Genomic DNA, 13,814 nt, shown 5'->3' with positions numbered 1-13,814 from the left:
TCAATTCCCGCTGCAGATCTCTGTAAGGAGTTCGTACCTTTTGGGCCGTGTAAGGAATGGCTTTGAGAGGGTTCAAAGGAGGTTCTCAAGAACGGGAAAGGGTTAGCATACAAGGAGCTGGGGAGGAGGGGAATCTCATTTTAGCCCATTGAATATTGGAAGGCTTGGATAGAGTGAACGTGGAGCGGATGCTTCCGAAAGTGGGAGAGTCTAGGACGGGGGACGCAAGCTCAGAATACAAGGAAGTCCCTCTAGAACGGAGATGAAGTGGAATTTCTTTAGCCAGAGGGTGGTGAATGTGTGGAATTCATTGCTGTGTAGATGGTTGTGGGGGCCAAGCCATGGGATATATCTAAAGCGGAAGTTGGTATGTTCCTGATCAGTAAGGTCGTCAAAGATTATGGGAAGAAGGCAGGAGAGTGCGGTTGAGAGGGGTAATAAATCAGCCACGATGGAATGGTAGAGCAGACTCGATGGGCCGAATGGACCAGTTAAGCTCCTATCTCCAATGGTCTTATGGAAACACACAGAGAAATGTGTTGTTTTGCATCAAATCAAATCAGCGACTATTGTGCTGGGGTGGGAGGGGGCAGCTCCCAAATGCCGCCACTCTTCTGGAACCATCACAACGTGCCCACAACTTACTAACCCACACTCTTTAGTCTTTTCCGAATGAGGCTGGAAACCCACGTCGTCACGGGGATTGAATCTGATCTTACGGCTGGCGCTGTGAAACATTACAACAACCGTTATATACCGTGCTGCTCCAGTTCATTATGCCCCTCCCCCATGACAAATGTCCGTCTCGAAGTAGGCCACGACTTTTCCTCGTCTCTACCTAAATTCACCTTTTACCTCTACCTATTTAAGTGCCCACTAAGTGTATAAACTCTCACAGTCCAGTTTTGTTTTGTCTCTAACTAATCTGTACTCATCGTCTGCCTTGCGTTTCTTTGTCTTCTGGTTCTCCCAATCCACACACTCCAAACTTGAGCAGTTTCATGTAACACTTCCATCAGGAACTCGGGGGAGTGGGGCACGCCTCATGAAACTGACCATCCAGTTGTTTGCGAACCGGCCGCCAGTGTAGGAGTGACGCGAGTCCTTGCGAACCGTCCATCAGCCCTCTCGATCGGCTCTTTTTGCATTGCTTATGGAATCCATAGAGGTTGATGGGTTTCGCGGTCGCTCGTTATAGGAAGGTTGTTGACGTTTCAGAGGCTACAGAGCAAATCTACCAGGAGGCTGCCTGGATTGGAAAGCATGTCTTATCACGGTAAGGTTGAGCTTTTCCCTCTGGAACGAAGGAGGATGAGCGGTGACTTGATAGAGGTGTTCAAGATGGTAAGGAGCATAGATCAAGTGTGCAGCAAGAGGTTTTTTCTTCAGACGACACGTCTCACACCGAATCACTGGTCAGATCACAAGCCTCGCACCAAATCACTGTTCAGACAACACTGGTCAGACGACATGACTCCCAACGAATTTCTGGTCAGACAACAATGCTCACACCGACTCACAGTTCAGAGGGCAGGCCTCACTCCAAATCACTCTCCAGACAAGACTGAACTGAACTCAGACGACAAGCCTCGCACCGAATCACTGTTCAGACAATACATCTCCCACTGAATTAATCTTCAGACTTGCCTCACATGGAATCACTGGTCAGATGACACATTTCAGTTTGAATCACTGGTCAAGCGACATGTCTCTCTTCGAATCACTGCTCAGATGAAATGCCTCACAGCAAATCACAGTTGAGACAACAGACCTTGCACCAAGACACTCTTGAGACAAGCCTCAACTGAACCGCTGTTCAGACGACAAGCCTCTCACCCAATCACTGGTCCAACGACATGTCTCACACCGAATCACTGATCAAACAAAATGTTTCACAATGAATGACTGCTCAGATGACACGTCTCACACTGAATCACTGGTCAGACACAATCCTCACATCGAGTCACTGTTCAGACAACGTGGCACACACCGAATCACTGGTCAGATGACGCCTTATACTGATTCACTATGCAGATGACATGTTTCACATGGAATCACTGTTCAGCTTACATGTCTCACCACATCAATCTTCAGATGACAGGCCTCACACCAAATCACTCTTCAGACAAACCTCAACTGAATCACTTCTCATATGATAAGCGTCACACTGAATTACTGGTCAGACGCCATGTCTCACACCGAATCTATCTTCAAATGACACTTATCACCTAATCACTGTTCAGCCAATGTCTCACAGTGTATCACTGTTTCACACTGAATCACTGGTCGGATGACAGCTCTCACTCGGTACCACTGTTCAGATGTCACCATGTACCTGTTCAGACAAGCCTCACAACGAGGTCAGCAGACGTTCCCAGTTATGTAGGCTTTGTACTTCGTATCTGGTGCTCCTGTTGTGAGCGCCTCCACATTGATGACACCCAATGTAGATTGCAGAATGCTTTGCTCCAGGTGCCACAAAGGCCGGATTTCTGGGTGGTCACCCATTTCTAAACTAATTAACATTCCTAATCCATCATGTCAGCCCATGGACTCCTCTGTTGCCATGATAAGACAACACTTGTGCATTCTCCGTGACTGCATAGGTTTCCTCCGCATGATCTCATTTCCTCTTATGGTCCAAAGACGTACCAGTTGGTAGGTTAACTGGGCAGCAAATTAATTGTGAGTTATCTCCAGTTGTATCATTTCTGAATTAATTCATTGACACTCGCAAACCACAGTCTGCTATCAGTATGCTCAGTTTTCAGTAAACTAAATCATAGAGGACTAGAATATGAAAGCACTAGTGAGACCTCACTTGGGGTACTGTGAGCAGTTGGGGCCCCTTATCTGAGAAAGGACGGACTGACATTGAAAGTTTAAAGGAGGTTTATGAAAATGATTCCAGGATTGAAAGGCTTATCATAAAAGGAGTGTTTGATGGCTCTGGGCCTCTACTCACTGTAATTCAGAAGAATTGAAACCTATCAAGCATTGAAAAGCCTTGATAGAGTGGACATGGAGAGGGCATTTCCTGTAGTTGGGAGACTCAAAGACCAGAGGATACATCCTCAGAATAGTGGCGTGTCCTTTTAGAATGTAAATGAAGAGGAATTTCTTTAGCTGGAAGAGTAGCGAATCTGTGGAAATTGTTGCCACAGGCGGCTATGAAGGCCAAGTCATTGGGTACATTTCCGGCAAAGGTTGATAGATTCTTGATTAGTCAGAACATGAAGGAATATGGGATGAAGGCAGGATTTTGCGGCTGAGAGAATCAACCATGATGGATCAACCATGATGAAATGGCGGATTCTGCTCCTCTGTCTAATGGTCTTATACCTGAATAGATCACTTCCCATGCAGGTAGTTCCACAGCTTCTATCCTGCTATTTATTTTCTATTCAGAAATAGAGCGTGGAACAGACTGTTCCTGCCAAACAAGGGGCACCACTCTTCAATCCACCTGTTTAACCCTAGCCTAGTCATGGGACAATTTACAATGACCGATTGAGCTACCACCTGATACGTCTTTGAATTGAAAAAAGAAAACTGGAGCACCCAGAGGAAACACACGTGGTCACAGGGAGAACATACCAACTCTTATAGACAATGTCAGAATTGAACTCTCAACTCCAATGCCCCAAGCTGTATAGAGTATTTAAGACTATTGAATGGCCCACTAGAATGATAGGGTGGACTCCTGACTTCACAATCTACCTCATTAAGACCTTGCAACTTATTGTCTAACTGCACTGCACTTTCTCTGATTCTGCATTTTTGCTTTCGCATGTACTAACTCAGGATACTGATGAGATGAAATGATCTGTCTGGATGGCACGTCAAAGTTTCTCAGTCTGTCTCAATAGATGGCCGTCAGTGGATGAGGAGATATGGGGAGCAAGCTGCTGTCTGTGCAGCTCTCTCCCCCTCTTCATGCAGCTGATGAATCCATAGGAACAACAGAGACCGATACAGGAGTATCAGTCAGGAGTTGCCAGTCAGTGTTGAACTCAACGTAGGACTGCCTTAGGAACTCCAGCTGCAGATTGTTCCTAGGGGTTTACTTCCAAAGCTACAAGGCAATGAAGGTTTGAGATCAGTTTTCCTTCTCTAAGATGAGCTGGCAACCACAGCTGATGAGCCTCATCTGCCTGGTCTAATTCAGTAAATAACAATATATTTGAATGCTTTCAAGTGAACCATTTCCCCTTGAATCAGTTCCCAGTTTACAGCTTCACAAAGAATGAAATTGGTGGGTCAGTTCCCAGTAAGTCACTGTCATTAGGCATTTCTCTGTGTATCTCCCTATGGCATTTAACTGGGCTCTAATGAATATCACCCCTAAGGAACCTTAGGGTACCGTAGTGGTAGCATAACACTTTTCAGTACAGGCACCCTGAGTTCAATTCCCGCTGCTGCCTGTAAAGGGTTTGTATGTTCTCCCCATGACCACGTGGGATTCCTCCGGGTGCTTTTGTTTCTCCCCACAGTCCAAAGAGGGAAAGCTGTCCCATGATTAACCTGGGATTAAACCAGGACTGATGAGCAGTGCCGCTTGGACGGCTGGAAGGGCCTATTCCGCACTGTATCTCTAAATTTAAAAAATGACATACAGCATAAAAAGCACAATAAATAAAGAACACTAAGGTGTAACACTAAAATAAAAAAAATTAAGGAACATGTAAAATAAAGAACACTAAAAATAAAGATATTTTAGGCAATTTCTAGAGTAGGTTACATGGTCGGCAGAACATTGTGGGCTGAAGGGCCTGTAATGTGCTGTAAATTTCAATGTTCTAACACAATAAATATACATACTCGAGACAGGTATATACATAGATTGACTGCATGTCTATAAAGTGTTTCTAGGCAAAGAGTGCCTGTACGCAAGGTGACCCGGACTGTAAGTGATAAAGTAGTGGTGGTGGCAGGTGTGGTGGGCTGGGTTGGTAAGTGGAGCTGTTGATCAGCCTTACTGCTTGAGATGGACCAAATGCAGGCTCAGGAAGGCACCTTGGTCAGCATGGACAAGTTGGGTATGAGGGCCTGTTTCTATTTCATAATTATTCTATAATTCAATGAGCATTCAAACAGCTTATTGACCTGAAACTGAAACACAAAAGATCCCGCAGATGCTGGAAATCCGGAGCTAAACACAAATGGATTTATATGGCAAGACATTGGGTATATTTAAAGCGGAGGCTGATTAGTAAGGCCATCAAAGGTTATGGGGAGAATGGGAAGCATTGATGGAATGGCAGAGGCAACTCGATGGACCCAATGGCCTAATTCTGCTCTGGTGTTTTATGGTCTTTAATCAAATGTCAGAGAATCCACTCCAATCACATCAAATCCCATTGAATCTGTACAAAATGAATTGGTTCCTAGTGAAACATTTCTCAATGAATAAATGTGCAAATAATGTTTTCAGCAAATTGGTTGATCCACACAAGTACTGTCCAGTTTACCTTCCTCTAATTTGTTCATTAATTAAAAGCAAAGCAATTGAGTTTCTGAAAATCAGGGAAGAAATCTCAAAGCAGGGAAACAATTAAAGTTTTAAGTTGATAAATAACTCAATACATATAAAACACAATCTAAAATATCCATAGATAATACAGAGAGGCCACTTTATTACGTACCTCCTGTAGCCCATCCATGTCGAGGTTCAACACTCTTCTGCACACCACTGTTGTAACACATGGTTCCTGGAGTTACTGTCACCGTGAAACAGTCTGGCCATTCTCCTCTGACCTCTAACATTAACAAGGTGTTTTCTCCCACAGAACTGCCATTCACTGAATTTTTGTTTGTTTATCACACCATTCTCTGTAAATTCTAGAGACTGCCATGGGTTTCTGAGCTCAAACCACTTTGTCTGACACCAACAATTATTTCATGATCCAAGTCACATAGCATATTTCTTCCCCATTCTGATGTTTGACCTGAACAACAACTGAACCTCTTGACCATGTCTGCATGCTTTTATGCACTGAGTTCCCGCCAAATGATTGAGTGATTAGATATTTGGATTAATGAGCAAGACAGGTATTGCTAATGAAGTGACCACATAGTAAGATATTTATAACACTGACCACTCTCCTAAAGGCACTGAATTAACACTACCCATGTCCCATATGCAGATAGAACTGTATCTTTATTAAATTTCACAAAGAAATAACGCAAATTAATTAGTTGTTTTTTCAGCGAACATGAACATGAACTGTGAGAATGCTTCTTTTTAAACTCTGCATGAACAAACACAACATCATAGGAAACTGTGGCAGGGTTTCAGCCAAGAACATCATGTGCATGATCTTCAACTAAAAAGGAGATGTTCTTCACATCAGTGCACCAGGCTTCCAGTCGTTGCTTCATATAGGACACCTAAGGGTTACGAACACACACAGATTCCTTCACGTAATCAGTAAAAATAGAAATGCACTCTCGGATTATACAACATTAATGAGGGACGCAATAAACATACAGTGGTATGCAAAAGTTTAGGCACTCCTGGTCAAAATTTCTGTTACTGTGAATAGTTAAGTGAGTAGAAGATTAACTGATTTCCAGAAGTTATAAAGTTAAAGATGAAACATTCTTCTCAACATTTTAAACAAGATTAGTGTATTATTTTTGTTTTGCACAATTTTAGAGTGAAGAAAGGAAAGGAGCACCATGCAAAAGTTTGGGCACCCCAAGAAATTTGAGCTTTGACCAAGGTCTCAGACCTTAATTAGCTTGTTAGGGCTATGGCTTATTAACAGTCATCGTTAGGAAATGCCAGCTGATGCAAATTTCAAAGCTTTATAAATACCCTGACTCCTCAAACCTTGTCCCAACAAATCAGCAGCCATGGGCTCCTCTAAGCAGCTGCCTAGCACTCTGAAAATTAAAATAAATTATGTCCACAAAGCAGGGGAAGGCTATAAGAAGACAGCAAAGCATTTTCAGGTAGCCATTTCCTCAGTTTGTAATGTACAGTAATTAAAAAATGGCAGTTAACAGGAACAGTGGAGGTCAAGTTGAGGTCTGGAAGACCAAGAAAACTTTCCAAGAAAACAGCTCGTAGGATTGCTAGAAAGGCAAATCAAAACCCCCATTTGACTGCAAAAGACCTTCAGGAAGATTTAGAGACTCTGGAGTGGCAGTGCACTGTTCTACTGTGCAGCAACAGCTGCACAAATATGACCTTCGTGGAAGAGTCATCAGAAGAAAACCTTTCCTGTGTCCTCACCACAAAATTCAGCATCAGAAGTTTGCAAAGGAAAATCTAAACAAGCCTGACGCATTTTGGTAACAAGTCCTGTGGACTGAAGAAGTTAAAATAGAACTTTTTGGCCACAATGAGCAAAGGTATGTTTGGCGAAAAAAGGTGCAGAATTTCATGAAAAGAACACCTCTCCAACTGTTAAGCACGAGGGTAGATCGATCATGCTTTGGGCTTGTGTTGCAGCCAGTGGCACGGTGATCATTTCACTGGTAAAGGTAAGAATGAATTCAATTAAATACCAGCAAATTCTGGAAGCAAACATCACACTGTCTGTAAAAAAGCTGAAGATGAAAAGAGGATGGCTTCTACAACAGAATAATGACCCTAAACACACGTCAAAATCCACAATAGACTACCTCAAGAGGCGCAAGCTGAAGGTTTTGCCATTGCCCTCACAGCCCCCGACCTAAACATCATTGAAAATCTGTGGATAGACCTCAAAAGAGCAGTGCATGCAAGATGACCCAAGAATCTCACAGAACTAGAAGCCTTTTGCAGGGAAGAATGGGCGAAAATCCCCCAAACAAGAATTGAAAGACTCTTAGCTGGCTACAGAAAGTGTTTAGAAGTTGTGATACTTGCCAAAGGGGATGTTACTAAGTACTGACCATGCAGGGTGCCCAAACTTTTGCTTCAGGCCCTTTTCCTTTTTTGTTATTTTGAAACTGTAAAAGATGGAAATAAAAAAGTAATCTTGCTTAAAATACTAAAATGTGTCATCTTTAACTTTATGCCTTTTGGAAATCAGGCCATCTTTTACTCGCTTAGCTATTCACAGTAACAGAAATTTTGACCAGGGGTGCCCAAACTTTTGCATGCCACTGTATATCGGTATCAAATCCAGGCAGCTTTTTTTTGGGATGGGGTATTTAAATACAAACTTATAGCAATGGGTTGGAATTTGCAACTACAGTAGATTCTGAACAGTACATTTTGACCCAATTAAGCGAAAATCCCAATTAGCCAAAGTTTCATGGAAATAGTTAAAACGGTATAAAAAAGACAAGTTGAGAAACAAATTTAAATGAAGTACAGAACAAATTAGAATACTACCAATACTACTACAGTACCATAAAACTGTGGTTCCTAATAGTTATCGACGGAGGAATTCATCCAGTGTATGCTGTTGGGTTCTTTTGATTGACTGTAAATGAACAACAGCAGCACAGACACTTAGTGCTGATAGTGTATTGCCTTCATACAGTGCTGTCATTGACTGCATCCTCCAAATCTTCATTTTCAGCGTATCATTCCAAATCAATTTTGGTATATACCTTCAAGTCCTTCATACTTCCCAACTTGTTAAAGTAGTGAAATCGCTTCATTTTCACTCCTGGCCGTTTCTAGCATCTCCAAGCCTGGATGCTTGGAACCGCAGTGAGCAAAACAGTTCTGAATTGTCTTACTGCTTACATCTTGCCAAGTAACAGTGACAAGAATGACTGCTTTTGGACACAGACACACACAAGCGATAGTATTTTTAAAAATATTCGCTGTGGGCACAGTGTGGTGTCTAACAGTCACACAAGTGCATGCGTCTGACTCTAGTTAGAAACTGTTCAACAACAGCCTCCTGCTCCAATTAAGTGGTATAGTGTCACAAATAAACTAAGGGAATCCTGGCTATTTTCTCCATTAGTTTTTGTTCTTTAAGAGTTGCCCCAAATAAGTAGCTGCCCCAATTAACCGATGGCCCATTTAACTGGAATCCATTGTATCACAAATTAAAGTTAACACTCAATATCTCAATTAGTGGATACGGCCCAGTCCATCGTGGGTAAAGCCCTCCCCACCAATGAGTGCATCTACATGGAGGACTGTCTCAGGAAAGCAGCATCCACTATGCAGGCCACACTCTGCCATCAGGAAGGTGGTACAGGAGCCTTGGGTCTCACACCTCCAGGTTCAGGAACAGTTATTACCCCTCAACCATAAGCCTCTTGAACCAGAGTGGATAACTTCACTCTCCCCAACACTGAACTAATTCAAGAACCTATGCACTCACTTCCAAGAACTCTAAATTTCATGGTCTGGATATTATTTACTGATCTATTATTATTTTGTTTTTCTTTTTGTATTTGCACAATGTTTTATTTTTTGCACATTGGTTGTTTGTTCATCTGTTTTCATTGATTCTATCGTGTTCCTTGGTATGTATGTATTATTTAGAGATACAGCGCAGAACACGCTCTTCCGGCCCTTTGAGTCACGCCGCCCAACAACTCAGTGTCAAGATGGAGCTGGTGAATCACTGTGATGTTGTGTGGGCTATGTACAATACTTCCAAATGTACCTCTTTTGAATTTCTCTCACTGCAATCTGCAGCATGTCATTTCCCTTTAAGCAATGTACTTTTAAATGGGCTTAATGATCTGCTGATCTCACACCCTTCTGAAGAACTCAGCTGACTCCACTCTCAGCAAGCAGGTGTGGCACCTTTAAGCAAATGAAGGTTCATCACCAAAGCTGGAAGTGAGGTGGTGGGGGGGGAGGTGGAAATCCAAGCCAGGCAAAAACAGAGGAATGAGTCGCCCTCCACCCAGCATTGTTAGCAAATATGCAATCGCTGAAGAACAAATTTGAGGACCCTGAGGGCAAGATTGCTGTATCAAAGGGAAATGAGAGATTGTGGTGTTCTACGCTTAACCGCAATATGGATTAATGTCAGCACACCAGATATGGCAATCGGACCTTTAGTCTTCACAGGATAAAATGAACTGCTAATTCAGAAAAGGCAAAAGGTGCAGGTGAGTGTTATGTGATAAACTCTTGGTGGTGTTTTTGTCAAACTTGTGTTTCCCCAACTCTGAACACCTAACGATGAAATGCTGTTTCTTCTATTTACCAAGGGAGATGTCATCTGTGATTCTCACTGGAGTTTACACAGCACCAGCAACCAACTATAATCAAACACTTGAGATACTACATGATGTCATCAGCAAACAAGAAACACTCCATCCCCACACATTTCAAATCATAGTGCGAGACGTCAACCAGGCATGTTTGAAGAAATCCCTGCCCAATTACCATCAGCATTTAACCGCTAGCACTCGAGGTCCCAGCACCACCGTCAGACCACTGTCATACAAAGATAAGGAATGCCTATCATTTCATGCCCAGACTGCATTTCTTGCTTGAAAACTGTCACCTCTTACAAAGTTAAAATCCAGTGACATGGGCAACAATGGGGCTGAGCTCAATGCCTCTATGCTCACCTTGACCGTCAAAACATGAAGGAAGCATACAAACTCCCACATCCCCTGACGATGCCGCAAATTCAGTTTCTGAGGCTGACGTACAAGCATCCTTCAGGAAAGTGAACCTAAGGAAAGCATCCAGCCCAGATGGGGTACCTGGCCACTGAAGACCTGTGCTGATTAACTGGCTGGGGTGTTCACTCAGATCTTTAACCTCTCGCTTCGGCAGTCTGAGGTACCCACCTGCACGAAGCAGGATTCAATTATCCTAGTGCCTAAGAACAACACAGCAACCTACTTCAATGACTATCACCCAGAAGCATTTACATCCATATTGATGAAGTGTTTTCAGAGGTTGGTTATGAAACATATCAACTCCTGCCTGAGAAGCAACTTGGATCTGTTCCATTTTGCCTACTAGAGAACAGGTCCACAGCAGGTGCCATCTCATTGGCTCTTTCACTCAATCCTGTCAAAGATACATACATCAGGATGATCTTAATCAATTACAGCTCAGCATTCAATTGCATCATTCTCTCAAAACTAATTCATAACTTCCAAGATCTTGGCCTCAATACCCCCTTGTGCAATTGAATCCTCGATTTCCTCACTTGCAGGCATTAGTCAGTTCGGATTGGCAACAACATCTCCACCACAGTCTCCATCAGCACAGGTACACCACAAAGCTGTGTGCTTAGCACCCTCAAGCTTGCTGAGGACACCACAGCCCTAGGCTGAATCAAATGAATCAGCATATAGGAAGAAGATTGAAAATCTGGCTGAGTGGTGCCGCAACAACAACCTCTTACTCAATGTCAGCAAGACCAAGGAGCTGATTATTGACTTCAGAAGGAAACCAGAGGTTCATGAGCCAGTCCTCATCAGAGGATGAGAGGTGGAGAGGGTGAGCAACTTTAAATTCCTTGGTATGACAATTTATTTACTTTCTGAGGAACAGCACTGAGTAGACCCATCTGGCCCTTCAAGCCATGCTGCCCAACAAACCCTAATCATGGGACAATTTACAATGACCAATTAACCTACCAACCGATGTGTCTTTGAACTGTGGGAGGAAACTGTAGCATCTGGAGGAAACACACGTGCTCATGGGGAGAAGGCAGCAGCAGTTATTGAACCTGGGTCGCCTGCATTGTGCCAACCACTACGCTACTGTACTGCTCCAGTGGATCTGTCCTGGGCTCAGCATGTAATTGCAATTATGGAAAAAGCATGGCAACGCCTCTACTTCCTAAGGAGTTTGCAAAGGTTTGGCATGACATCTAAAACTTTGAGAAACTTACTTAGATGTGTAGTGGAGAGTATATTAGCTGGCTGCATCAAAGACTGGCACAGAAACACCAATGTCCTTGAACAGAAAATTGTACAAAAAGCAGTGAATGCGGCCCAGTCCATCATGGGTAAAGCCCTCCCCACCACTGAGCACATCTGCAAAGCAGTGCCCATTATGAGGAACACCCACCACCAGGTTCAGGAACAGGTATTACCCTCAACCAACATTCTCTCGAACCAAAGGGTACAACTTCACATGCCCATCCATGAAATGTTTCCACAACCTATGGATTCACTTTCAAGGAATCTTCATCTCATATTCTCTCTTGACTGCTTATTTGTTTATTATTATTTTTTCTGTCATTGATTCGATTGTTATTATTCTATTATGGATTTGTTGACTATGCCCACAGGAAAATGAATCTCAGGTTTGTATGTGATGACATACTTGAACTTTGAAAATAAATTTATTTTGAACTTCGAACCTATTTAATCCTAACTTAATCACGGGACAATTTACAATGAACAATTAACCTACCTGGTGTGACTTTGGACTGTGGGAGGAAACCAGAGCACCCGGCTTCACTCCAGAGTCTAAAGACGTACCAGGTAGGTTAATTGGTCATTGTAAAATGAATTTCCGAATAGTACAGTATATGATGGCACATACAAACTTTGATAATAAATTTATTTTGAAAAGTTGGAAAAAATCCAAAGTTGAAAGACCAAGAAATGCTCACATGCATCAATTTCCGAGTGCATTATAGAGTCTGTGAATGTTCAGCAGCACAAGCCCACCGAACCAGCATTTCCTGCTCAAAGTGTAGAAATAGCCATCTCGACCTGTTCCTCACCCTCCCCACACTTGACCCGTCCCTCACCCTCCCGTCACTCGAGCCACCCCTCACCCTCCCCTCAGTCGACCCGTCCCTCACCCTCCCCTCACTCGAGCCGCCCCTCACCCTCCCCTCAGTCGACCCGTCCCTCACCCTCCCCTCAGTCGACCCGTCCCTCACCCTCCCCACACTCGACCCATCCCTCACCCTCCCCTCACTCAACCCATACCTCACCCTCCCCTCACTCAACCCATACCTCACCCTCCCCACACTCGACCCGTACCTCACCCTCCCCTCACTCGACCCGTACCTGGCCCTACTTGTACCTCACCTTACCTGTATCTCAATGTTACCTCACCTTAATTGCTCCTTACACTACCCAAACCTTACAGTACCCATCTGTCACTAATGCTAGGCAAAGAAATAATTTTTTTTAAAGGTGGAAGCTCCAGTTTTTTACGATTTTGCATGGGAAACCGGTGAATCATTTCAGTCTTAAAATAAAGGTGAAGTGTTCAGCCAGAGAATGAGACTCACCTGTTGCAGATCCATTACTCGTGGCTGGACCCAGGTCATGTGGACCTTGTGGTCTACCTGGTCGATGCTGCCTTTCACCAGGCCAGCGGACAGAGCTCTCATCACCAACATTTCCACCTGGTTGAACAAGAGAGTAATTAATGTTGGACAGGAGCCACCTTGTACCGATGACACCCGGCCGCTGGTCACATGCCCGGGCTGAGAAACTCAACATGGCCTTGCAAGATCAGAACAATTGTGATGTGGAGGGAGTGAACGACTCTAAAGTGAGTTGAGGAGCACAAGGGTGCCAATGCCAGAATAAGTGTAGCGTGCTGTCAGAGATGGAGTCAGATCTCACCTTGCTAATCTCAGAGGTTCTGCATGTGAACCCATCAGCAAGTGAAAGGTTCTCAGCAAGAAGCGGGGTGAGCTGCCAGCAGGCATGGGCAGTGGTAAAAACGGGTTTAATTCTAACATCTCTGAGAAGCTTGTGTAGGTACGTACATGGATGGGCAGGGTATGGAGGGCTATGATCCAGGTGGGGGATTGATGGGACTTGGCAGAGCAATAGTTCAATAATAACTAGATGGGCCAAAGAGCCTGTTGTGCTGTAGTGTTCTATGTCATAATACACTGTAAGTATATAAAAAATAGAAGCAGGGGTAGACTATTTAGCTCATGAAGTCTGTTTTCCCC

At 43.6% G+C, this 13,814-nt stretch overlaps 1 protein-coding gene across 3 annotated transcripts in view; it reads right to left on the bottom strand.

Annotated features, from left to right (window-relative positions):
- Positions 1 to 6,141: 6,141 nt before the first annotated feature.
- Positions 6,142 to 13,814, bottom strand: part of LOC140731982 (26S proteasome non-ATPase regulatory subunit 13-like) — a 243,651-nt gene continuing 235,978 nt past the window's right edge. For 2 of the 3 annotated variants that reach the window (XM_073054034.1, XM_073054032.1), the window contains exons 12-13: positions 13,137 to 13,253; positions 6,142 to 6,390 (exon numbers count right to left, since the gene is read on the bottom strand). In XM_073054034.1, coding sequence (XP_072910135.1) covers positions 6,295 to 6,390; positions 13,137 to 13,253 — 213 coding nt within the window. In that variant the 3' untranslated portion in view covers positions 6,142 to 6,294. Of the gene's footprint in view, positions 6,391 to 7,857; positions 7,942 to 13,136; positions 13,254 to 13,814 lie in introns of those variants that run through there. The other variant, XM_073054033.1, reaches the window with a different exon arrangement.

This window comes from Hemitrygon akajei, chromosome 8 (genome assembly GCF_048418815.1).
Source record: "Hemitrygon akajei chromosome 8, sHemAka1.3, whole genome shotgun sequence".
Lineage (NCBI taxonomy): Eukaryota > Metazoa > Chordata > Chondrichthyes > Myliobatiformes > Dasyatidae > Hemitrygon > Hemitrygon akajei.
This window is presented reverse-complemented; position numbering and strand designations above follow the sequence as displayed.